Below are 27,233 nucleotides of genomic sequence, written 5' to 3'. Positions count from 1 at the left end.
ATGTTCCATGTGCACTTGAAAAGAATGTGTATTCTGCTGCTTTTGGATGAAACACTCTAGATATCAATTAAGTCCATATGGTTTAATGCATCATTTAAGGCCTGTTTTCCTTACTGATTTCCTGTCTGGATCATCTGTCCATTGATGTAAGTGGAGTGTTAAAATCTCCCAGTATTATTGTGTTACTGTCGATTTCTCCCTTTATGTCTGTTAACATTTGCCTTCTATATTGAGGTGCTCCGACATTGGGTGCATATATATTTACAATTGTTACATCTTCTTCTTGGATTGATCCCTTGATTATGTAGTGTCCTTTGTCTCTTGTCTTTCTTTGTCTCTTTAAAGACTTTAGTCTTTAAAGTCTATTTTGTCTGATATAAGTATTACTCCTCCAGCTTTCTTTTGACTTCCATTTGCATGGAATACTTTTCCATCCCCTCACTTTCAGTCTGTATGTGTCTCTAGGTCTGAAGTGGGTCTCTTGTACACAGCGTTTATACAGGTCTTGTTTTTGTATCCATTCAGCCAGTCTGTGTCTTTTTGTTGGAGCATTTAATCCATTTAAATTTAGGTAATTATTGATATGTATATTCTTACTGCTATTTTGTTAATTGTTTTGGATTTGTTTTTGTAGGTCTTTTTCCTTCCTTTCCTCTTTTGTTCTCTTGTGATTTGTTGACTATTTTAGTGTTGTGTTTGGATTACTGTTTCTTATTTGTGTATATATCTATTATATATTTTTGGTTTGTGTTTACCATGAGGTTTTGATATAACAGTCTACATATATGCATGCTTGTTTTAAATTGCTGATCTCTTAATTTCAAATGTATTGGAAATATCCAGCATTTGTACTCTCCTCCTCTCACAATTACTGGTTTAGATATCATATTTGTGTGTGGATGATTTCCTACCTTTATTGTATGTTTGCCTTTATTAGTGTGCTTTCCCATTTCATAATTTTCTTGTTTCTAGTTGTGGCCTTTTCTTTTCTGCCTACAGAAGTTCCTTTAGCATTTGTTGTAAAGCTAGTTTGGTGGTGCTGAATTCTTTTAGCTTTTGCTTGTCTGTAAAGCTTTTGATGTCTCCATCGAATCTGAATGAGAGCCTTGCTGGGTAGAGTATTTTTGGTTGTAGGTTTTTCCCTTTCATCACTTAAAATATATCATGCCACTCCTTTCTGGCCTGCAGAGTTTCTGCTGAAAAATCAGCTGATAACCTTATGGGGTTTCCCTTGTATGTTATTTGTTGCCTTTAAAATTTTCTCTTTATCTTAATTTTTGTCAGTTTGATTACTATGTGTCTCAGCCAGTTCCTCCTTTGCTTGATCCTGTATGGTACTCTCTGTGATTCCTGGACTTGGGTGACTGCTTCCTTTCCCATGTTAGGGATGTTTTCAGCTATTCCCTTTTCAAATATCTTCTCAGGTCCTTTCTCTCTCTTTACTCTTTCCGGGATCCCTATAATGTGAATATTGCTGCATTTGACATTGTCCCAGAAATCTCTTAAACTGTCCTCATTTTTTTCATTCTTTTTTCTTTATTCTGTTCCATGGCAGTTATTTCCACCACTCTGTCTTCCAGCTCATGTATCTCTTCTTCTGCCTCATTTATTCTACTATTGATTCCTTCTAGCGTATTTTTCATTTCAGTTATTGTATTCTTCAACTGTTCAGTTCTTTATTTTTTCTAATTCTTTGTTAAAAACTTCTTGTAACTTCTTGCTCTGTGCATCCACTATTTTCACAGGATCTTGGATCATCTTTATGATCATTACTTTGAATTCTTTATCTGGTAAATTGGCTACCTCCACGTCACTTAGTCGTTCTTTTGGGGTTTTATCTTATTCCTTCATCTGCAACATATTCCTCTGCTGTCTCACTTTTTCTAAACCTTCTATTTGGGTTTTTATGTATGTGGAAGGTTAGCTATGTTTCTCCAGCTTGGAGAAGTGGCCATCTGTATGGGATGTGCTATATGCCCCAGTAGTACTCTCTCATCACCAACGGGCCAGGGACCAGCTGGCCCCAAGGTAGATTCTGAGCTGTGTTTGTGAACTCAGTTCCACAGGCTGTGGGACTGTATATTTCTTGCTTCTGGTGTCTGCCCCCTGGTGGGTGAGGTGGGTCTAGAGGTTCCTGCAGGCTTCCTGGTGGGAGGGACTGGTGCCTGCCCACTGGTGTGTGGAGGTGTGTCTTGGCCCTCTGGTGGGCAGTGCCATGTCAAGGGGAGTGTCTAGAGATGGCTGTGAGCTCAGGAAGTCTTTAGGCAGCCTGTCTGTTGATGGATGAAACTGTGTTCCTGCCCCGTTGGCTGTTTGACCCGAAGTGTCCCAGCACTGGAGTCTAGAGGCTGTTGAATTGGGCCAGGTCTTGGTGCTAATGTCCAAACAAGATGTCAGCCTTCAGATGGGTACTCCCAGGTGTGTTCACCTCCAGCTTTTATGTCCCAAGAAAACCACAGTTGCCCTCTGACTCCTCAGGAGACCCTCGAAGACCAGCAAGTAGGTCTGCCCCAGGCTCCTATGAAGTCACTGCTTTTGCCCTGCGTCCCGATGCATGCAAGACCTTGTGTGTGTCCTCCAAGAGTAAAGTCTCTGTTTCCCCTCTGTTTTTTTAATTTTGTTTTATATTGGTGTATAGCTGGTTAACAATGTTGTGTTAGTTTTTGGTGTACAGCAAAGTGATTCAGTTATACATATACCTGTATCTATTCTTTTTAAAGTTCTTTTCCCATTTAGGTTATTACAAAATATTGAGCTATACAGCACTTTTTTCATTCTAATTTCTAATTTCTTTTGTTTAATTCTCCTCTGACTGGATAATATCAAACTATCTGTCTTCAAGCTCACAGATTCTTTCTTCTGCCTGATTGAGCATACTGTTGAAGCTGTCTATTGCATTTTTCATTTTATCCATTGTATTCATCTTCAGAACTTCTGTTTGGTTCATTTTTTAAAAATTTCTGTTTCTTTGTTGAGTTTCTCATTTTGTTCATGTATTATTTTCCTGAGTACATTGATTTGTCTATCTGTGTTCACTTGAATCTCATTGAGAATCCTTACAATTATTATTATTAATTATACACACAAAAATTCAGGCTGGTTGTTACCTATAGGGGAACAGGAGGGGCTGGGTTGGATTAGAAAAGTACGCACAGGGGCTTTTGGGGTTCTGGTTATTTGGTTACATAGAGGTTCACTTTATAATAATTGAACACTATGCAGATATGCATTTTTATACTTTACTCAATGTACAGTTCACAACTGTCTAAAATATAAAACTTTTATGAGTTTTAAAATTGTACAATGATGTCAAATTATACATATCCTTTTGAAGCCCAATGTTATTCAGATTTTTGATTTTGGGCTTTATCTGGCTTAATACATGTCAATCTAATTTACTCATTTTCATTGCTGTCTAGGATCATATGCAAAAGCCAGAGTTTACACTTTCATTCTCTAACTGAGCAAGCGTTATTTCATATTTATGTTTTGCAATTAAAACAGTACAGTATGGGCTTCCCTGGTGGCACAGTGGTTGAGAGTCCGCCTGCTGATGCAGGGGACACGGGTTCGTGCCCCGGTCCAGGAAGATCCCACATGCCGTGGAGCGGCTGGGCCCGTGAACCATGGCCGTTGAGCCTGCGCGTCCAGAGCCTGTGCTCCGCAACGGGAGAGGCCACAACAGTGAGAGGCCCACATACTGCAAAAAACAAAACAAAACCAAAAGAACAGTACAGTAGAGAAAACTTGCTACTTTCCTCCTTATGCTCAGGCAAGGAGGTTTCTAGTAGAGTCAAATGGACTTGAAATTGCTGAGTCACAAGGACTGTACATCTTCAACTCCGTTAGATCCTGTCAAATTGCTCCTGGAAGTAATTGCATCATCTGACCCTCAGAATAATTCCTGGTTCCTACATGTTCCCCAGTATTTGCTATTACCAAACTTTTCAGCCTTTGCACATATGCTGGCTATGAGATGAATCCCCTTGGTGTTTTAACTTGCATCTTCCCAGTTACTAGTAACGTTGAGCATCTTTTCTTGTGTGTCTTGACATTTCTGGATCCTCTTTCATGAACCATGTGTTCTTATCCCTTGCCCATTTTCAATTGAGCTGTTTCTCTTTTTCTAATTGGCATGTAGGAGTTCTTTATATTTTGAACTCTTTTTCAGATAACTCACAGATCTCCATTTCTTTGGGGTCAGTTATTGGAGTATTATTTTGTTCCTTTAGTGGTATCACATTTCCTTACATTTTCATTTTTATGATTGGTTTGTATTGATGTCTGTGCATTTAAGGGTGCACTCACCTCTTCCATTCTTTTTGGACTGGCTACAGTAGTGAAAGACTTTCACTTGGAGGTAGCTTTAAAAGGCACCAGCTGGGTGGGATGCAGCATCCTTGGTTCCTGGTGAGGCACAGTGGTGTAGTCTCCATGCTGCTCCATTGGCAGACATTGCCATTGGCCAGACTGTGGGTGTCTTCTGTGGCCAAGGCTGCAGAGGACCTGCAGGTGGCAATGGCAGATAGGGCTATTGGAATCTTCAGAGGCTAAGGCTACTGGGGTCTTTCTGTTCTCACCCCTTATTTTTTTGCCCATGGGAGGGTGTTCTACCTGAGGAGATCCTTCTCAATGCCTGGTCTGGAATGCTGACACATAGAACCCTCAGAGCTAATGCCCGAGGATCCAGTGCACATGGAACTAACACAGCACCTGGGTCCTGAAGCACAGGTGCACTTGCTGCAGCTATATCACTGGTTTCTAGGATGTGGGCATGTGTAGATATCCCATGTAACCAGTACCTGGGTCTCAGGGGCTCACCGCTGTGACTCTGGCTGGTAGGGAGAGGGCAGAATGCAGCAGTTCCACAAACCATGGGATGACAAGGTACAATGGTGGCTTGAGCCCAGGGGCCAGGGTACAGTAGTAGCATAGCCTGGGGATGGTGGGTCAAAGTTTCAACTCTGGCCCCAGGGGGAAGTTGCAGGAAAGCAGTAACACAACTCTGGTAGTAGTCTGTTAAAGCTATGTGTTGGGATCCAGGGACCTGGGCACAGGGCAGTGGCAGCACAGTGCTGGCAATGATGGTCAGAGCTGTGACCTGGAACCCAGGGGATGGGGCTCAGGGAAGTGGCTACCTAGTCCCAGCTATCATGTGTCAGAGCCCTAACCTGAAACCTGAGGGGAGAGCTCAGGTCAGTGGTAACACACCTGGGAATGATGTTTCAAAGCGTTGATCTGGGATGGGGGTTGGTGGAGAGCTCAGGGTAGAGGTAGCCTGGTTTCAGCAGTGATGGGCCAGAGACACAACCTGGAATCCAGAGTTCAGGGTTCAGGGCAGTGGAGTCCACCTCAGCAATGACAGTTCAGAGTCTTGACCTCGGATTGGGATGTGTGGCCCAGGGCAGCAGCCACATCCCATGCAATGAAGACCCAGAGCCACAACCTGGAATGCAGTGGGTGGGTCCCAGATGGCAGCATCAGGACCCTGATAATGGAGGTCTAAGAGTGACTTGGGACCCAAGAGGTGGGGCTTAGGGCAATTTTAGCACCACTGGCAATGATGATTCAGAGCCTTGTCCTGGAACCTGGTGGGTGGGACTCAGGGCAGCAGCAGCAAAGCCTGGATGATGGCAGCCATAGTGTGACTTATAACCAGGGAGGCTAGACCAGGGCAGAAGAGGCTTTCCTGGTGAAGGTGGGACAAAGCCTTGACTGTGGCCAGGGGAGAGTGAAGAGCAGAGGCAGCTCCAATCTCATATATGGCAAGATGCTGTGGCATCTGATTTCTAAGAGTGGGGCACAGCAGCAGCTGGGGACCCTGAGGGCAAGTCTCACCTCAGTGACAGCTCCAGGGAGTAGAGATGTAGAGGGGGCCACTCCATTTCATCAACTGACATCAGAATCAGGAAAGACTGTGGGAGACCTCTGTAGCAAAAGCTGCAAATGTCCACAGTGGTGAGGCTTTTTGCTGGGGTTCTCCTGCCCTCCTTCTCCCTGTGTGGTGAACTTCCTCAGAGGTGATTCTTCCAGGTGCAGAGCAGGTCCTGACTGGGAGATGAGGTGACATAGGTAGCATGCTTCCTGTACTTTTCTATGTGGCCATCCTTGATTTTTGAGCTCCTCAGGTTTTTGCTACTGCTTCTTTGTTTTCTAGAGCTTTCCCTTAGCTGTTTTCTTCAGTTTGTAGTTATTTATTGTTCTTATGGATTTGTGTGTGTGTGTGTGTGTAAGGGGGAGATGAGCTTTGAGACCTCTCCATCTTGTTGACACTACCTTCTGCATAGTAATTTTGGATTTTCTTTATTTTTAAAATCTGTTCTCCCCCAGGAGATAATACAGTATTAGGGAAAATGCCATCCTTTTAATGAAGTAAATTTATCCTCTCTTTAGGTTGTTTTATGAACTGTATCAGCAACTCCACATCTGTGCCTCTTCTGCTTCCCCCTGACATAAACACATCAGGGTCCTTTCTCAATGTAGTTGAACTAATACTTATTACTTACCCTGAACTTAATCACTTGGTGAGCTTAACTTTTCCCATAGCATAGAAGTGCATATCTTTCAAAGGTGTCTCATTACATCTTCAGGAGTTTGGGGGAAAAGGAATGATCAACCTCAATGTATGTTGAGCTTTACCATTTACAAAGCAATTTTATGGTTTATTATCTTATTTACTTATTTCTTCCGAAAGCATTATAAGTTGGGGAATTATCTCTGTGTCACATGTAAGGAAATAGTTCACATGATCAGTTAGTGGCAGATTCAGGACTAAAACTCTGTTCATTTGACCCTAGTTCTTTGGATTTACCACTATTCCATTTTTAAGACTAAAAAAATGACTAAACTTGCCTAACCTATAGATACTGTATTAGTAACATCATTTTCATTTTAAATGATGCATTATTAATATCATATTTAGTCCAGCCAGTAATGACAGATATAAGGCAAAACAAGCATGGTTATTGCATCAGTCTCATCAACTTAATAAGCATGTGGCTTTAAACAATCCCTTTCTTTTGTTGGTGTCTTAGGTTGTCAGTCTGTAAAATGAAGGGAAATAATTATATCGTCTCTAAGGTCCTCCATAATCCTGACATACTATGATTCTTTGTTGTTCCCCCAGACTATTTTGGATGGGTACAAACTACAGAATCTTCAGCTTGTTGCACTTCAGTTATTTAAGAAGAGAGAGTTCTAACTTGTGTTCTAGATTAAACAAGATTCCAGCTCCCCCTGCAATAATTGACCACATAAGAAGAAAAATTTATCAGGAATCAAGTGCAAAATCATAGAGAAATCTATTGAAAATTGTTTTGGAATGATATTTTGCATTAATTTTTGACTTAAAATTTATTAGTGAAGAATGCTGCTATCAGCACAGTCAGAAAGGGATGGAAATGCATCATCAAGGAAATTATTATTTCAGTAAGAGAGGCAGCACAGTATATTGGCTTTATATTCAGGAATTCTGGATCCAAATTTTAACTTTTCCATTAACAGTCAGTGTGGTTAAAACTTATGTTCAGGGACTTTACAATTTCCATCTATAAATCCACCTGGAGTAGATATCTCTGAAGCCCTTTATAGCTTGCTATGACTCTGTGAGGATTCTACTTTTTATCCCCTTCCAGTAATAAAAAAATTGGCTTTTCATTCAATTCATAGACCTATTTCCCAGAAATCAAACTAGGCTAACCAGGGTCAAGATTCCCCGCAGTGAGAGTTAAGGGAAAATGAGAAAGAGGTTTTCACAAAATCAATTGAGCTCCTGTAGCCTCTCTCCCCACAGCCCATGTAAGATGGATTCAGAACATTGGTGATTAAGTTAAATGTGAGCCAAGACCTGACAGGGTGTCTGTTTTTATCTCTTCAGCATATTGATGTCAGTTAGCTCTGCACTACAGTTTCCTTCTTTCTTCCCCCTTCCAAATGAGGTATCTGTATCACTTGTGGTACTCTTCACTAAACCAGCCAATCACCTCTAGTCTTCACTGGTTTCCAGTGCTTTTTGACCAAAGCTTTCCTTATGGCTTTGGCTGATGGGGGTGCCAATATTTTGTTGTGACTGTTTACATTTGAATTATGCATTCAAGTACATAAGCTACTATTTTACAAAAGAGAAAACAAACTTTGAATACTTCTAGATATTAAGTATTAAGTCTGGAAATTTTAATGCATTATTTAATATTGATACAACATATCAGTGAAGTTATTTTAATTTTAAAGATGAGAAGGCTATTACTAGAGGTGTTATGTGACTTGCTTAAGGTCACTCAACTAATAAATTCAAATTCATGTCTCCAGACTTTTTAGGCCTAGGTACCTTTTTCATTCCACGTGTATCTATTTTATCATTTGAGTGTCTCAGAACACCTGTAAGCAGAGGAGCGATTACCTTTACCTTTTTTCTGCTCTGTTTTTTTTCTATAGACACACAGTTGATGCTCATTAAAGATGCATTGAACGATTATGTGAATTGAATTCGGTTTATGAACTAAGGAATTTGGGTTCAAAATGACTTTTCAAAGTTTATCAGCCAGGGAGTGGCAGTTTAGAGTAAGAACTATTCAATTCAGATGTGCCTACTATTTTGGTGGGAAGACATATTGACTGCCTCTCAAGATTCCTTCTAACTGTTAACCTGTCTCTTATTGCCCCGATTAACTGGATGCTATGAATAGTTATTATATATCTATTAATGGCGACCTTCTGGGTCCAAAGTAAGAATGGGTAAAACTGAGACCTATAGGACTATAATTTGCTTAATTGTCTACTCCAAATCACGAATACAGCTGGTACTAGGATGTAGGATTCCTGACTTCTAGATTATTACTTGATTCTACACCATGCTTCTTGACCCTTGGCAACAGCCATTTCCTTCACTATATCTCTCTTTCCCCAAAACTACCCAGGGCCTTTCTTTATTTCTAGTCCCGTCAAACCACACCAAGCCCCTCCTCATAAAGTGAAAGCATTAGTCACAGCCTCGGCCTGATTAGGTGATTAGTAAAGTGCCCACTGCTTGGAAAGGCTTGCGGAAGGCATCCACACTGGATAAGCAGAAGGTAGCTGAGGGTCTCTAGAAGGTCAGAAAATTTGGATTATAGTTCTATCTCTGACCCTCACTAGCAATACGACTGTGGGCAAATTTGGTGTTCTCTCTGAGCTTATTTCCCCATGTATGAAATGAAAGAGATTAGGAATCTCTTAAGCGTTCTGGTAGCCTTAACATTTAATGGACTGCTATTGCTTTGTTGCCTTATCTCCATAGGGTGAGAGATAGGTAGATTACATGTAATTCAAAGGTCTTTCTGGGTCTGTTGTCCTGTGAACCTGTGTTTCTCTAGGCTAGAAAAGGGGTAAGTTAACAAAATTTTCCTTTTTTTTTTTGGAGGCCCTTTTGTTCATGAAACAAAATGTGATAAATCAACTTTATGCCATGTATTATTCCCACAGATATCCTGTCCAAGATTTCTACTGGTGTTTCTCCACTGCTGGGTTGGGGCTGGACTGTATGTTTGGCTCATGCCAAAGTGCTTGCTGGTTTGGTTGCGGTACAAAGCTATTTAATTGGCCCAGTCTACTGATTGACATTTTCTTGAATTAAAGTGTTAGACATTTAATTGTTTGCTATTAAGAACTATTATTTTGTGTCTCTTTTTCTTCCACTGCCTCAGACTCTCTCCGAAGCATGCTCCAGATATTCCTGATGACAGCACCGACAACATCACTATATTCACCAGAATCTTGGATCGTCTTCTGGATGGCTATGACAACCGGCTGCGACCTGGGCTTGGAGGTCAGTTATTGTTTCAAGATCTTCTTGGCTATTGTCATCTAAAAAGATTCTTAAGGTACCTTCAATAGTGTCTTGATCAATGAGGTTAGTGTAAAGCTGAGTTTCTTCCCTCTGAGCACTGGAAATTAGTTCTAATCCTTCATTTCAATGGTCAATCTCTCTGGTCTGGTTTTGGAAGGTTCCAAATTTCACTTAGGTAAATGCATATAGGGTATTAAACCACAACATTTGGTCACACCCGTTTCTGGTAATAAAATACCAATCCCTGCCTGGATGGCAGGTGTGTCCCAGGAACAGCTGGGAAACATGTCTTTGTTCTAAAAACCCTGAGCACATATCAGCCTGATATTCCAAAGAGGAGAAATCTGATGGCTAGATGGGATCTCAGTTTAGTATGATCAGCAATATGATCGCAATGAAGTAAATGCATTATAATACCTCATGGACCATATTGAAAGGGCAAGTATACCAATGTATTTATGTTTTTTTCCTGAACCATTTGAGAATTAGATGCAGATATCATAACCCTTTATCCCTAAATACTTCAGTGTGTATTTTCTTAGAACAAAGAAGTTATTTTATAAAATTACAATGAAATTATAAATTCAGAAAATGTGACCTAATACTATTTACTAATCTGTAGTCCATATTCAACTTTTGCCAATTATCTACATTTATTATATGATATTCTATTGTAATAAAACCCTTTCCTTCTCTTTAGTTAATTAGGTAACTATCAGCATGAACAGATGGATTCTTATTTTATTGAATGAAATGTAATCCATTAATATTATTATATATTATTATCTATTTTGATTACAATGTTTGTTCATAATTCCCTGTGTTTGCTTGGTGGGAGCTTATTCAAGCTGACTTTTGATATATTCTCATTTTTGAGCACTTTTTGGCATAACAGTATATTCCAGACTTAACTTGTACTCTCCCTCATTCAGCCTTATAATCAATCATTTTTTCCAAGAAGAAACAGCATCTTTTTTTGTGGGAAATTATATTTAAAATCCAACTTCTGTGTGCTAGATATTTTCATTGCTACTGGTGTCATTTGCATCTAGGACCTTTCAGTGGACAGAATTGAGAAAATAGAAAATTACATATATACATATACACACACCTGTATATATTCGTATATATATATATACATATAGATATATAAACAAATATGTGTATAAATGTAGACATATGTGTATGTGCATGTGTAATGAGTCTATACTGATACCACTAATTCCAATTGAACAAATTATTCTTCACTGATTTACTAATTTGTTTTATTCTACAATATACATAAAATAGTGAATAGTGTTGGAATTACTATACCTATACCACTATAATAAACTCACTTATTAATTAAAGTTAAAGATATGTTTGCATGGTCTTTTTTTGGGGTTGTTTGTTTTTAGATGAAGGCTATATGGCTCTTGCTTTAGTATAAATAATAGATTGGAATAGGGCAGTATTGGAGGAAGAGAAGACCAGTCAGAAATTGATTTCAGTTGTCCAGAATGAAGGTGATGATTGTGGGAATGTAGAGAATTTGGTGACTGATTAAATTATGGGATTAGGGGAAAGGGAGGAGAAAATGATAACCTCTAAGTTCCTGGTTTAGATGACTGAGTGGTGCCATTTTCTAAAATAAGGAATATTGGAGGAGGAACAGTAGTATTTTGTTTTATTATGTTTCTTTTGGAGTTTGGTTGGAACAAAGAAGGTAGGGGAAGGAGGTGGAAATTAGTTGTAGACATTAAGAGTTTGAGTACCCATGAAAAATATGCATGGAGCCTTTTGCTCTGGCTAACATGGAGTAACAGGAACCAGATTTATCTTCTTAAAAGACAACTAAGAAATGAACAAACATAGTATATAGTAGTTATCAGAAATTGAACAAAGGCAGCACAGGACAGTGATTCTTGAAAGAAGTGAAACAAACAAGCTGAGCCATAGGATTATATCATCTTACTGCCTCAATAAATTTCAGGCTGCAGTGTAGGGAGGGAGAATCCACATAGTGCCTGGTGGACTCCCTTAGTTGATGAGAAAGAGTTTTGAATTTGGGGTGGCCAAGATGGCTAAAATTTGTAGGGCAGAGAAGAAGCAAGAGGTGCATGGAGAAGTGAGAGTTGTGCAGAGGGAAAGATCCAGAAATCTGCTGAGAATTTCCCTCAAGTTTTCAGGTAAGTACTGCTCAGCTCATGCATATAAGGAAACAGCCCAAGGTTGAGGAAAGGACCACTGGACAACAGCAGATGGAATAATAGGGTTGGGAATAACTTGTGTTGCTACCAACCAGAGTGGAAAAACTTGCAACATATGGGATTAGGGTAGGGTACTCAGAAGAATATGGCTTCAGTGGCATGGCAAAACCATCCCCAAACAAAGGCTGTTCTGGTCCCAACTAACAAAGCTTAAAAGCAAGCTTGAAAAGTAAATATCAAAATGTTTTCAGAACATTATCTCAGAACAAAGTTGAAGAATATTTGCACAAGGTGAATGTACAATGGCTGGTATGTAGTCAAAAATTACCAGACATGTAAAGAAGCAAGAAAATACAACCCCAAAAGGCAGAATAACCAATCAATAAAAACAGATGCATAAATGACACAAATGAATTAGTAGATAAGTATATTAAAATAGATATGTCTAAATTCCATATGTTCAAAAGTAGAGGAAAATATGAGCATGTTGAGTAGAGACATGTAAGTTAAAAAAACAAAAACAAATTGAACTTCTAGGTATAAAAAGCATAATATCTGAGGTGAAATGCATACCAGATGAGACTAACAACAGATTAGACACTGAGGAAGAAAAGATTGATGAGCTTGAAGACACAGCAATGGTAGCTAGCAAAAATGAAACACAGAGGGAAGAAAAGACTGAAAAAGTGAACAGGACATCAGTGCACTGTGGGATAGCTTCAAGTGGCCTAATATAAGTGTAACTGGATTATCTGAAGGGAGAGGCAGAAAATGTCTTTGAAGAAAATCTAGTCAAAAAATATTCTAAATTTGATGAAAATTATAATCTGCCCAAACCAAGTTCAACAAACAAGAAACATGAAGAAAATTACACCAAGGGAAATTATCAAATTGCTTAGAACTAATGATAAAGAGAAAATCTTAAAAGCAAACATAGTGAAACAGAACATTTATATACACAGGGAAAATTTTAGAAAGACAGCAGCCTTCTTGTCAGAAACAGGGAAGCAAGAAGGTAGTTAGCAACAGCTTTAAAATACTAAAAATGTCAATCTAGAATTCTGTACCAGAGATAATATATTTTAAAAACATAGGTAAAATAAATACATTTTCTGACATATAGAGGCTAAAAATTTCATCACCAGCAGGTCTGTACTGCAAGAAATGTTAAGGGAAATGTGTCAGGCAGAAGGAAAATGATGCTAGATAGAAATATGGATCTATAGGACTTCCCTGTTAGTCCAGTGGTTAAAACTCCATGCTCCCAATGCAGGGTGCCCAGGTTCAATACTGGGTCAGGGAACTAGATCCCTCATGCCACAACTAAGAGCACATATGCCAGAACTAAGACTCAGTGCAGCCGAATAGAATAGAATAGAACAAAATTAAAAATAAATAAATAAATAAATAAAATTAAAATGGATGTATAAAAAGGAAGGAAGAGCAACAAAAATGGAAAATATGTGGGTAAATATGTCTCTTTTTTTCCTAAATATCTTTAATAAATAACTACCTAAAGCAAAAATAATAACATTGTATTGTGTGGTTTATAATGTATATGTGAGGAAAATGTATGACAACAATAGCACAAAGGCCAGAAGATGAAATGGAAATACACTGCACATGATGTGATATGATATTATTACTTGTAGGTAGATTGTAATAAATTAAGAATGTGCACTGTAGAACTTAAAAATTATAGCTAATAAAGCAAGAAAGTTTATAAAATCAATAGGAAGGCAGAAAAAGAGAAAAATGTAACAAAGAATAGATGAAACACATGGAAAACCAATAGCAACCATATTAATCATCACATTAAATATAAATAACCTAAACTTCTATTTTAAAAGGCAGAGATGGTCAAAATAGATAAAAAGAAAGACCCACAATTGGTCCCTGAGAGAAACCCACTTTAAAGATAGACAGAGAAAGACAAATATATGATATCGCTTATATGCAGAATCTTAAAAAAATGATACAAATGAACTTATTTACAAAACAGAAACAGACTCACAGACTTACAGAACAAACTTAAGGTTTTGTACCAGGGGGAAAGGGTGGGGGAGAGGGATAGATTGGGAGTTTGGGATTGACATGTACACACTACTATATGTAAAATAGATAACCAATGAGGACCTACTGTATAGCACAGGGAACTCTGCTCAATATTCTGCAATAAATGAAATGGGAAAAGAATTTGAAAAAGAATAGATACATGTATATGTATAACTGAATCACCTTGCTGTACACCTGAAACTAACACAACATTGTTAATAAACTATGCTCCAATATAAAGAGAAAGAAAAGAGTACATAACAATCCTAAGTATTTATGCACCTAATCATAGACATGAAGCAAAAACAGGAAACTGAAAGGAAAAAGAGATGATCTATAATTATAGTTAGAGATTTTAACACTCCTCTCTCAATAAACAATATAACGAGTAGACAGAAAATAAGTAAATGTAGCAGAAAGAGGAACCATTGTCAACCAACTTGACTTAATTGTCATTTGTAGAACACTCCAACAAACAGCAGCAGAATACACCTCCTTTTCAACTGAACCTACAACATTTACCAAGATAGACCATATTCTTTGTTGTAAAAAATTAAAAGAATTCACAGTATACAAAGTATGTTCTCTGGCCAAAAGGAATAAAATTAGAAATTAAAAACAGATATATCTGGAAAATCTCCAAGTACTTGCGAACTAAATAATATACTTCTAAATAAAATATAAGTCAAAGAAGAACTCAAAAGAAAAATTTAAAACCTTTTCAATTAAACAAAATTAAAAACATGGTATAAAGTAGTGCTAAATTAAAGAAACTTATAATACTAGATAACTGTTTTAGAAAAGACTAACCTTAAATCAAGTCCCCATGCCTGGGGTTGACAGCAGCTCCAGGTCTCCTCAGCTTGCCTTTTCCAGCATGGACCACTGCCCCATGAACCAGATCAAGGACACTTCAGGGCACAGTAACCTCAGCAGTGCCATGCCCAAGTTAGAGTCTAGATTCCATGAATGGGGGCTGGGAGGATGAAGGGATTTCCTACCTCTCAGCCAAACTTGCCCAGAATTTAGCCATAACAATAGGTAGCTTGCTCTAGGATGAGAAATGCTGGTGTCTTGCCCCTCCCAGGAAGATAGCCCTCTAAGTGGGAGCTGGGAGAAGAGAGAGCCCTGTGTTCTTTCTGGGCTGCACCAGTCTGGAGTACAGTTTCCTTCAGACTGGTCTGGGAAGGGGGAGGGTGGGAACAATTCTTGTTTTAAATAGTCTGGACTCTTGATTTCCTTACTGAGTTTTAGTAGATTTTCTTTAATAAATAGTTTACTTTTCTTTTGTTGTATGCCCTTAGGACCATTTCCAGAAACTTTAAATTGTAGTTTTTAAAATACATTTTGCAAGTTTCACTGAGGAGCAAGTCTGCAGAGCTCGTCATGCTTTCATGCCAGAAATGGAATTTCTAGTAACATTTTTTAAAGATTTCATCAGATTATATACCTAGATGATTATGTCATATGAGAAGAAAGTTTTAATTCTTCCTGTGCTATATGGATGCACTGGTTTTCTTCTCTTGTTTTAGTGCACTGACTAGACCTCGCATATAATGTTGAACAGAAAAGATGAAAACAGACACCATTGTCTGTTTTTGATCTTACAGAGAAAGCTTCCAGTCTTTCACCATAAAGTATGATGTTAGGTGTAAGTTTTTCTTAGATGCATTTTATCAAGTTCAGGAAGTTCTCTTCTACTCTGGTTTTGAAAATTTTTAATGAGAATGAATATTGCAATTTTTCAAATGGTCTTACTGTGTCTATTGAGTTGATTCTATGACTTTTAAAAAATTTTGTTAATATGGTGAATTACATTGATTTTCAAATGTTTAAACCAACCTTCATTCTCATGATAAATGCCACTTGTATATTAATTACTTTATATTATAGATAGGTTTGAGGTCTGGTAGTATAAGTCCTCCGGCTTTGTTCTTCTTAAAGATTGTCTTGGCTATTTTTGGCCCTTTGCATTTCTAGATAACTTTTAGAATCAGCTTATCATTTTCTAATAAAATCTGGAATTGACTTTGCCTTGAGTCTATAGGTTAACTTGAGGAATTTAAAAAATTATAATACTAAACCTTCTAAATGATGAACATGATATATTTCTCCATTCATTTTGTTCTCCTTTAATTTCTCTCAATAATGTTTTGACATTTTCATTTTAGAGGTCTTGCATATTTTTGATTAATCAATGCCTTGAGACTTGATTTTTATTTATTTATTTATTCTTTTTTTATTTTTTATTTTTCGCGGTATGCGGGCCTCTCACTGTTGTGGCCTCTCCCATTGCGGAGCACAGGCTCCGGACGTGCAGGCTCAGTGGCCATGTCTCACGGGCCCAGCCGCTCCGCGGCATGTGGGATCTTCCTGGACCGGGGCACGAACCCATGTCCCCTGCATCGGACTCTCAACCGCTGTGCCACCAGGGAAGCCCCTTGATTTTTATTTTTAAATTTTGTTACTGCTGTGTAGAAATATGATTGGTTTTATTATTTTTTAAAATTAATTTATTTTTGGCTGCATTGGGTCTTTGTTGCTGTGGGTGGGCTTTCTCTAGTTGTGGTGAGTGGAGGCTACTCTTCCTTGTGGTGCTCAGGCTTCTCATTGTGGTGGCTTCTCTTGTTGCAGAGCATGGGCTCTAGGCACCTGGGCTTCAGTAGTTGTGGCATGCAGGCTCAGTAGTTGTGGCTCTCAGGCTGTAGAGCGCAGGCTCAGTAGTTGTGGCACACAGGCTTTGTGGCTCCGTGGCACGTGGGATCTTCCCAGATGAGGGCTCGAACCTGTGTCCCCTGCATTGGCAGGGAGATTTGTAACCACTGCACCACCAGGGAAGCCCATGATTGGTTTTATATTTGCCTTTCTATCCAGAGACCTTGTTGTATTGACTTATTGATTTTAATAGTTTTCTATTGTTTCTTTTACATTCTCTTAATACATATTTATATCATTTAGCTTCACTTAGGTTTTTAATGCAGGACTACACAAATTCCTTGATATGTTAATGATAATTATGAATATATAGGATGAAGTTTTAGTATGTAGTCTTTGGTGACCATGGGACGTTTCTTCCCCCAAAACACCTATTAAGATCTCAGTTGGAATGTAAGTAACATATAGACCAGATTGGGAAATGCTGCTCTGGAGACCTCCCTAGTTTATTAATATCCAACCTAAAGTGTGCTTTCTAGAAGTGAGCATAATACTCTAGATATGTTCTAGTTACCTCATGGTAAAACAGGGATTAATGTAGCCTAAAACAGAATTAGCCTACTTGGTGATGACATTACCCCCTTGGATTACTCTGAGCTTTTTATCAAGTAAAATCCACCAGATCTCTTTCTCATGACTATTGACCAGCCAATTGCCTCAATCCGACGTACTATGGCATTTATTTTTAAACATTAATGCATGATTTTCCCTACTTATCCTTATTAAATTTCATTCTATATGTTTAACTCTAATCATTTCAACCTACATAAAACTTTTGAAATCCTAAAAGTTCAGTGTATTACTATCACTTTTAGTTTTTTATTTTATTTTATTTTTTAACATCTTTATTGGAGTATAATTGCTTTACAATGGTGAGTTAGTTTCTGCTTTATAACAAAATGAATCAGTTATACATATACATATATCCCCATATCTCTTCCCTCCCTCCCACCCTGCGTATCCCAACCCTCTGCATGGTCACAAAGAATCGAGCTGACCTCCCTGTGCTATGTGGCTGCTTCCCACTAGCTCTCAATTTTACATTTGGTAGTGTATATTTCTCCATGCCACTCTCACACTTTGTCCCAGCTTACCCTTCACCCTACCCATACCCTCAAGTCCATTCTCTAGTAGGTCTGTGTCTATTCCCATTTAACCCCTAGGTTCTTCATGACCTTTTTTTTTTTTTTAGATTCCATATATTTGTGTTAGCATACGGTATTTGTTCTTCTCTTTCTGACTCACTTCACTCTGTATGACAGACTCTAGGTCCATCCACCTCACTACAAATAACTCAATTTCATTTCTTTTTATGGCTGAGTAATATTCCATTGTATATATGTGCCACATCTTCTTTATCCATTCACCTGTTGATGGACACTTAGGTTGCTTCCATGTCCTGGCTATTGTAAAGAGAGGCGCAATGAACATTGTGGTACATGACTCTTTTTGAATTATGTTTTTCTCAGGGTATATGCCCAGTAGTGGGATTGCTGGGTTGTATGGTAGTTCTATTTTTAGTTTTTTAAGGAACCTCCATGCTGTTCTCCATAGTGGCTGTATCAATTTACATTCCCACCAACAGTGCAAGAGGGTTCCTTTTACTCCACACCCTCTCCAGCATTTATTGTTTGTAGATTTTTTGATGATGGCCATTCTGACTGGTGTGAGATGATATCTCATTGTAGTTTTGATTTGCATTTCTCTAATGATTAATGATGTTGAACATTCTTTCATGTGTTTGTTGGCAATCTGTATCTCTTCTTTGGAGAAATGTCTATTTAGGTCTTCTGCCCATTTTTGGATTGGGTTGTTTGTTTTTTTGATATTGAGCTGCATGAGCTGCTTGTAAATTTTGGAGGTAAGTCCTTTGTCAGTTGCTTCATTTTCAAATATTTTCTCCCATTCTGAGGGTTGTCTTTTGGTCTTGTTTATGGTTTCCTTTGATGTGCAAAAGCTTTTAAGTTTCATTAGGTCCCATTTGTTTATTTTTGTTTTTATTTCCATTTCTCTAGGAGGTGGGTCAAAAAGGATCTTGCTGTGATTTATGTCATAGAGTGTTCTGCCTATGTTTTCTCTAGGAGTTTGATAGTTTCTGGCCTTACATTTAGGTCTTTAATCCATTTTGAGTTTATTTTTGTGTATGGTGTTAGGGAGTGTTCCAATTTCATTCTTTTACATGTAGTTGTCTAGTTTTCCCAGCACCACTTACTGAAGAGGCTGTCTTTTCTCCACTGTATATTCTTGCCTCCTTTATCAAAGATAAGGTGACCATATGTGTGTGGGTTTATCTCTGGGATTTCTATCCTGTTCCATTGATCTATATTTCTGATTTTGTGCCAGTACCATGCTGTCTTGATTATTGTAGCTTTGTAGTGTAGTCTGAAGTCAGGGAGCCTGATACCTCCAGCTCCGTTTTACTTTCTGAAGATTGCTTTGGCTATTTGGGGTCTTTTGTGTTTCCATACAAATTGTGAAATTTTTAGTTCTAGTTCTGTGAAAAATGCCAGTGGTAGTTTGAAAGTGAAATAAGAAAACACTCCCATTTACCATTGCAACAAAATGAATAAAATATCTAAGAATAAACCTACCTAAGGAGATAAAAGACCTGTATGCAGAAAATTATAAGACACTGATGAAAGAAATTAAAGATGATACAAACAGATGGAGAGATATACCATGTTCTTGGATTGGAAGACTCAACATTGTGAAAATGACTATACCACCCAAAGCAATCTACAGATTCAATGCAATCCCTGTCAAACTACCACTGGCATTTTTCACAGAACTAGTACTATCACTTTTAGCTTCATGCTCTCTCCATACTTGAATCAGCATGCCTCTTATGTTTTTAGATTTTATTGAGGTATAATTAACAAATAAATTGTAGGATTTAAGTATACCACATGATGGTTTGATATGTGTATACAGTGAGAAAGGATACCCCTCAGCAAGTCAACATATTCATTACCTCATATATTTGTTTTTTTTGTGGGGGTGAGAATATTAAATTCTACTCTCTTAATAAATGTCTTTTTTATGTGAAGAAACTTTTAAAAAATTGAATTATTGCCAATTTACAATTTTATATTATTGTTTCAGGTTTACCAAATCATGATTCAATATTTTTATTAATTACACTCCATTTATTATAAAATATTGGCTTTATTCCTTGTGCTATACAATATATCCTTACAGGTTTTTTTATTTTACACATAGTAGCTTCTACTTCTTAATCCCTTACACCATCTTGACATTTCCCCCTTCCCTCTCCCCACTGGTAACCACTAGTTCTCTATATCTTGGAGTCTGTTTCTGTTTTGTTATATACATTTGTTTATTGTATTTTTTAGATCCCACGTATAGTGATAACATAGACGACTTGTCTCTGCCTGACTTACTTCACTAAGCATAATGCCCTCCAGGTCCATCCATGTTGTTGCAAATGGAAAAATTTCATTCTGTTTTATGGCTGAGTAGTAATCCAGTGTATGCATGTGCATGTGTGTGTGTGTGTGTGTGTGTGTGCACACGTGCATAGGTATATATATATGTATATATAGTGTATACATATATATGTACACATACCACATCTTCTTTATCCATTTATCTGTTGATGGACACTTAGGTTATTTCCATATATTGGCTATTGTAAATAATGCTACTATGAACATTGGGGTACATATATCTTCTCAAATCAGTATTTTCGCTTTCTAAGTGTATATACCAAGGAGTGGAATTTCTGGATTATATGGTTGTTCTATTTTAGTTTTTTTTTTTTTTTTGAGGTACTTCCATACTGTTTTCTACAGTTGCTACACCAATTTATATTCCCACCAACGGTGTAGGAGAGTTCCCGTTTCTGCACATCCTTACAAACATTTGTTAATTGTGGTCTTTTTGATGATAGCCATTCTGATAGGTGTGAAATAATATCTCATTGTGGTTTTGATTTGCATTTCTCTGATGTTTAGCAAAGTTGAGCATCTTTTCAAGTGCCTATTGGCCACCTGTATGTCTTCTTTGGGAAAATGTCTGTTCAGGTCTTCTGCCCATTTTATAATTGAGGGGTTTTTTTGTTTGATACTGAGCTTTTAAGAACTGTTTGTATATTTGTGATATTAACCCCTTGTTGGTCATATAATTTGCAAATGTTTTCTGCCATTCAGTAACCTGTCTTTCATTTTGTTAATAGTTTCTCTTGCTGTGCTAAAGCTTTAAAGTTTAATCGTCCCATTTATTAATTTTTGCTTTTGTTTCCTTTGCCTGAGGAAGCAGATCAAAAAAATATTTCTATAATTTATGTCAAAGACTGTTCTGCCTATGTTCTCTCCTGGGAGTTTTATGGTTCAGGTCTTACATTTAGGTCTTTAACTCACTTTGGGTTTATTTTTGCATATTATTTGAGAAAAATATTCTAATGTCGTTCTTTTACATGTTTCTGTCCAGTTTTCCCAGCACCACTTATTGAAGAGACTGTATCTTCCCCAATGTATATTTTTGCCTGTTTGGTCATAGGTTAATTGACCATAAGTGTGTGGGTTTATTTCTGGGCTCTCTGTTCTATTCCATTGATCTAGTTGTCTGTTTTTATGCCACTACAATACTGTTTTGATTACTGTAGCTTTGTAGTATAGTTTGAAGTCAGGGAACATGATACCTCCAGCTTTGTTCTTTGTTATCAAGATTGCTTTGACTATTCAGGGTCTTTTGGTATTCTATATAAATTTTAGGATTATTTGTCCTAGTTTGTGCATTCTGATAGGGATTGCATTAAATCTATAGATTGTTTGGGGTAGTATGGATATTTTAACAATATTAATTATTCTAATCCATGATCATGGGATATCTTTCCATTTCTTTGTATCATCTTCAATTTCTTTCATCAGTGTTTTATAGTTTTCAAAGTATAGGTCTTTCACCTCCTTGGTTAAGTTTATTATTATTATTTTTTTGGTGTGATTTTTAAAGGGGATTGTTTTCTTGCTTTCTCTTTCTGATATTTCTTTATTAGAAAAGTAACAGATTTCTGTTTATTAATCTTGTACCCTGCAAATTTACTGAATTAATTTATTGATTCTCATGTTTTTTTTGTGGAGACATTAGCATTTTCTATGTATAGTATCATGTCATCTGCAAATAGTGACAGTTTCACATCTTTGCTTCCAATTTGGTTGTCTTTTATTTCTTTTCTTGTCTGCTTGCTATGGCTAGGACTTCCAATACTAAGTTAAATAGAAGTGGCGAGAGTGGGCATCCTTGTCATGTTCCTTAGTTTAAAGGAAAAGCTTTCAGTTGAGCATGACGTTAGCTGCGGGCTTCTCATAAGTGGCCTTTATTATATTGAGATATATCCCCTCTATACCAACTTTAATGAGAGTTTTTAGCATGAATGTATGTTGAATTTTGTCAAATTCTATTTCTGCATCTATTGAGATGATAATGTGATTTTTATCATTTTGTTAATGTGATATATCATATTGACTGATTTATGGATATTGAATCATCCTTATATCCTTGAAATAAATCACATTTGATCATGGTGTCTGATCCTTTTCACGAATTGTTGAATTTGCTTTGCTAATATTTTGTTGAGGATGTTTGCATCTATATTCATCAGATTTATAGGCCTTTAATTTTCTTTTTTTGTAGTGTTTCATGATAATGGTGGCCTCATATAATGAGTTTTGGAGTGTTCCCTCCTCTTCAATTTTTGGGAATAATTTGAGAAGAATAGGTATTACCTTTTCTTTACATGTTTGAAAGAATTCCCCTGTGAAGCTGTCAGTTCTTAGAATTTTGTTTTATGGAAGTTTTTGATTACTAATTCAATTTCAATACTAGTGATCAGTCTATTCAGATTGTCAATTTCTTCCTGATTCAGTCTTGTAAGATTGTATGTTCCTAGAAATTTGTCCTTTTCTTCTGGGTTGTCCAATTTGTTGGTACATAACTGCTCATAGTATTCTCTTATGATATTTTGTGTCTTTGAGACATAAGGTATAATTTCTCCTCTGTCATTTCTAGTTTTGTTTATTTGAGTCCTTTCTCTATTTTTCTTAATGAGCCTGGCTAAAATGCATATCAATTTTGTTTATTTTTTCAAAATAACAGCTCTTGGTTTCATTGATCTTTTCTTGTATTTTTTGGTCTCTCTTTTATTTATTTCCATTCTGATCTTTATTATTTCCTTCCTTCTGCTGACTTTGGGCTTTATTCTTCCTTTTCTAATTACTTTATATGGTAGGTTATGTTGTTTATTTGAAATTTTTCTTCTTTCTTGAGGTAGGCCTGTACTGCTATAAATTTCCCTCTTAGAACTGCTTTTGGTGCTTTCCATAGATTTTAGAAAGATGTGTTTTTATTTTTATTTTTCTCCAAGTATTTTCTCATTTCCTCTTTGATTTCTTTGTTGACCCATTAGTTCTTTAGTAACATGTTTAGTCTCTACTTGTTTATGTTTTTCCCATTTTTTTCCTGTAATTGATTTCTAGTTTCATACAGTTGTGGTCAGAAAAAAATGCTTGATATAATTTCTATCCTCTTAAGTTTGTTGAGACTTGTTTTGTGGCATGTGATCTATCCTAGTAATCTTCCAAGTGTACTTGAAAAGAAAGAATATTCTGCTATTTTTAGATGGAAGGTCCTGTATATATCTAAGTCCAACTGGACTAATATATCACTTAAGGCAACTGTTTCCTTATTGGTTTTCTGTCTGGATGATCAGTCCATTGATGTAAGTGGGGTGTTACCATTATTGTATAATTTTCAGTTTCTCCCTTTATGTCTGTTAGTATTTGCTTTATATATTTAGGTGCTCCTATATTAGGTGAATATATGTTAACAAATGTTACAGTCTCTTTTTGTAGTGACACCTTTATCATTATATAATGCCGTCCTTTGTCCTTTGTTATAGACTTTGTTTTAAATCTACTTTGTCTGATATTAGTATTGCTACCCCAGATTTCTTTTCACCTCTGTTTGCATGGAATATCATTTTACATCCCCTCACTTTCAGTCTCCGTGTGTCTTTAGCTCTGAAGTGTGTCTCTTATAGGCAGCAAATAGATGGGTTTTGTTCTTATGTCCAATTGGCCCGGCCACCCTATGTCTTTGATTGGAGCATTTAGTTCATTGACATTTAAAATGAACATTGATAGGTATGTACTTACTGCCATTTTGTTACTTGTTTTCTGATTGTGTTTGTAGTTCTTTTCTGTTCTTATTTTAGTCTCTTTTCTTGTGGTTTGATGATTTTCTTTAGTGGTAGATTGTGTTCCTTTCTTTCTAGTTTTTGTGAAGGTTTTAAATTTCTGTTTACCATACAGTTCATATGTGTTGACTTATATCTACATGTTTTAAACTGATAATCATTTAATTTCAAACACATTCTAAAAAATCTATATTTTTTACTCCCCTCCCCATGTTTTGTGTTTTTGACGTCATATTTTACATCTTCATGTTTATCCGTTAACAGTATTTTTGTAGTTATATTTAATTTTACAATATTTGGCTTTTAATCTTCATACTAGCTTATTTAAGTGGTTGATCCATAGCCTTTACTATTTATTTGCCTTTAGTATTCGGATATTCTTTCCTGTAAATTCTTACTTCTTGTAGCTTTACCTTTCCCACTTATAGAAGACCTTTTAACATTTCTTTTAAGGTTGGTTTAGTAGTGATGAACTCTTAGTTTTTGCCTATCCAGGAAATTCTTTATCTTTCCTTCAATTCTGAATGATAACCTTGCTAGTTAGAGTATCCTAGTTTGTAGGGTTTTTTTTTTTTTTTTTTTTTTTTTTTTTGCGGTATGCAGGCCTCTCACCACTGTGGCCTCTCCTGTTGTGGAGCACAGGCTCCGGATGCGCAGGCCCAGTGGCTATGGCTCACGGGCCCAGCTGCTCCGCGGCATGTGGGATCCCCCCAGACTGGGGCATGAACCCGTGTCCCCCACATCGGCAGGCAGACCCTCAACCACTGTGCCACCAGGGAAGCCCTGTAGGGGCTTCAACTTCTTTTAGAAGTTGAAATATATCATGCCACTCCCTTCTGGTCTGCAAAGTTTCTGCTGAAAACTCAGCTTATGGCCTTATGTGGGTTCCCTTGTATGTGACTCTTTGTTTTTCTCTTGCTGCCTTTAAAATTCTCTCCATATATTTAGCTTTTGCCCTTTTAATTATGATATGTCTTTTGTGTGTCTCTTGGGTTCATCTTGTTTGGGACTCTGTGCGTCCTTTACCTGGATATCTGTTTCCTCTTCAGGTTAGAGAAATTTTCAGCCATGATTTCATCAAATACATTTTCTACCCCTTTATCTCTCTCTCCTTCTTCTGGGAACCCTATAATGTAAATGTTAGTATGCTTGATGTTGTCCCAGATGTGCCTTAAGCTATCTTCATTTTCTTTTCTTTTCTTTTTATTTTTTCTTTTTTTTTTTTTGCGGTACGCAGGCCTCTCACTGTTGTGGCCTCTCCCATTGCGGAGCACAGGCTCCAGACGTGCTGACTCAGCTCAGTGGCCATGGCTCACGGGCCCAGCCGCTTTGCGGCATGTAGGATCTTCCCAGACCGGGGCATGAACCCGTGTCCCCTGCATTGGCAGGCGGACTCTCAACCACTGCGCCACCAGGGAAGACCCTATCCTCATTTTCTTAAATATGTTTTTCTTTTTGCTGTTCTGATTGGGTGATTTCCACTGTTCTACCTTCCAGATCAATTATTTCTATAAATAAGTTATCTTCAGTTATCTTTTATAGTCTTTCTTTTAATGGATCTGAGACCTACCGGTTACTACAAATTTGCTCCTAATATAGAACCTTCCTGCTATAACTCTTCTCTAGACCATTTCTTTCCTGGGATCCTATTAGTGTGGAGAAGTAGAGAGCTACCAACCAGTGTTAAAGAAGGCATGGGTCTAGATAGTTGGAATATACCTAAGGTAGGACTGCAGATATTGAATTCTATCTCTGACTTTAGCACCAGGTTATCACATAACATCAAATAAGTGCCTTATCTTATAGCACAGCAGTTTCCCAACTTATCACATTAATAGCAAAAATACATAATTAACTTAAAATTCACTTTTAAATAACCAGAACAATGTTTCCATGTCATGGTGGTCATTTAGGATGTCCAGATAGTCACCACTATCTCTGAAAACATGACAGGATGGAATAACTACAGGAGGCATTAAGATAGACCCTGGGAAGAACTTTTGAAGTATCAGGATATTACCCTTTATGCCCCTCTAATGAGGTTATATAGACATAGTTAGCATTAATTTATTAGTCAAACTCTGGTGGGATTTCCCAGTGGGATTTAATCAGACCTATCTTGCTTTCTCTCACTGGAATTCTTTGGCTTTAGCTACAAATAGTCAGCCATCTGGAAGCCTTCACACTGAAAGAGGAGGCATGAGGCAAAGCAATGAGTGGACAGAGTCTCTCCTGTCATCCAATCCAAACTACCATCTTTTCAAGTCAGTATAACAGATTTTGGAAATGATTTCTAAGAGAAGTAGTGCTAGCTACAGAGTGGACAATAACATGGTTCTGTGCTCTGTCTCCTTTGTTCTTCCCCTTCCCCAGCAAGTTACTTGAAGGCAGATACTGTGTCCTGTTAATTGCTCTCTTCCCCTGGAGTACTGAGCACAGAGTTTTGCCCATAGAAGAGGTATAGGGAAAACCAGGAATGGGATATAATTGATGTGATCCCATAGGCCTTGATTTTTGTCTCTGCTTTCTTTTCTCCTGATTCATATCTTTTGGTTGGGCACAAAGTTATTATACAGATAGTTCTCTCTTTTTTCTTTTGTGGCATCAACTTCCCATTATGCCTCACTTACCAAGGGTTGAAAACAGATTTCTTGTACCTGACCCCTCGCTGCTTTCTGTCTTGGATGCTTCGTCATTTCACTGTGTGAACTGTGGGTGGCAAGGTTCCAAATCAGCAGGAATACCTGCTTTGACTAGTTCCTATTCACTTTGCTCAACTTTCTTCAAGAGCTCAGTATAAAATTGTGATCTCTCACTCTTTTGTCTGATCTCCTGTTTGTGCTAGTGTCTTTCATTTGATTATCATCTTTTGATTTCATGCTTAATTCTTTTGCCTTCTTTCTCTTCTCTTAGTCATTAATCTCTCTGTTCCTCTGCTTTGAGTGCTTCAGCACTCATCATAGAAGCCTCCCTATGTTTTGGTCTAGTAGAAGTGCCATCAGCAGTTTAGAAGCCCATTCAGGTCTTATTCTTTCGTCAAAACTTAAATACCATTTCCATCATGAATTCTTCAAGCATGGGCTAGAAGACCTGAATTTATAACTTTATTTTGGCTCATTCTAGTTGAGTGACCTTAAGAAAGTCATTTGACCTCTCTAAGTCATCATGTCCCACCTTTGACAACAAAATGAGGGTAACCAGCACACATGATAGCTGCTCAGGAAACTTAACTCCTCTT

The 27,233-nt window shown here is 37.4% G+C and overlaps 1 protein-coding gene across 1 annotated transcript in view; it reads left to right on the top strand.

Moving 5' to 3' along the window:
* The window catches only part of GABRA3 (gamma-aminobutyric acid type A receptor subunit alpha3), a gene marked incomplete at both ends in the record, with an annotated part of 150,684 nt that overhangs the window by 18,131 nt on the left and 105,320 nt on the right, over window positions 1-27,233 (top strand). The window contains one exon of the mRNA XM_082681362.1: window positions 9,681-9,802. Within this exon, the coding sequence (XP_082537488.1) occupies window positions 9,681-9,802 (122 nt within the window). The remainder of the gene's footprint in view (window positions 1-9,680; window positions 9,803-27,233) is intronic.

Source organism: Grampus griseus (genome assembly GCF_964374135.1).
Source record: "Grampus griseus genome assembly, chromosome: X".
Lineage (NCBI taxonomy): Eukaryota > Metazoa > Chordata > Mammalia > Artiodactyla > Delphinidae > Grampus > Grampus griseus.
This window is presented reverse-complemented; position numbering and strand designations above follow the sequence as displayed.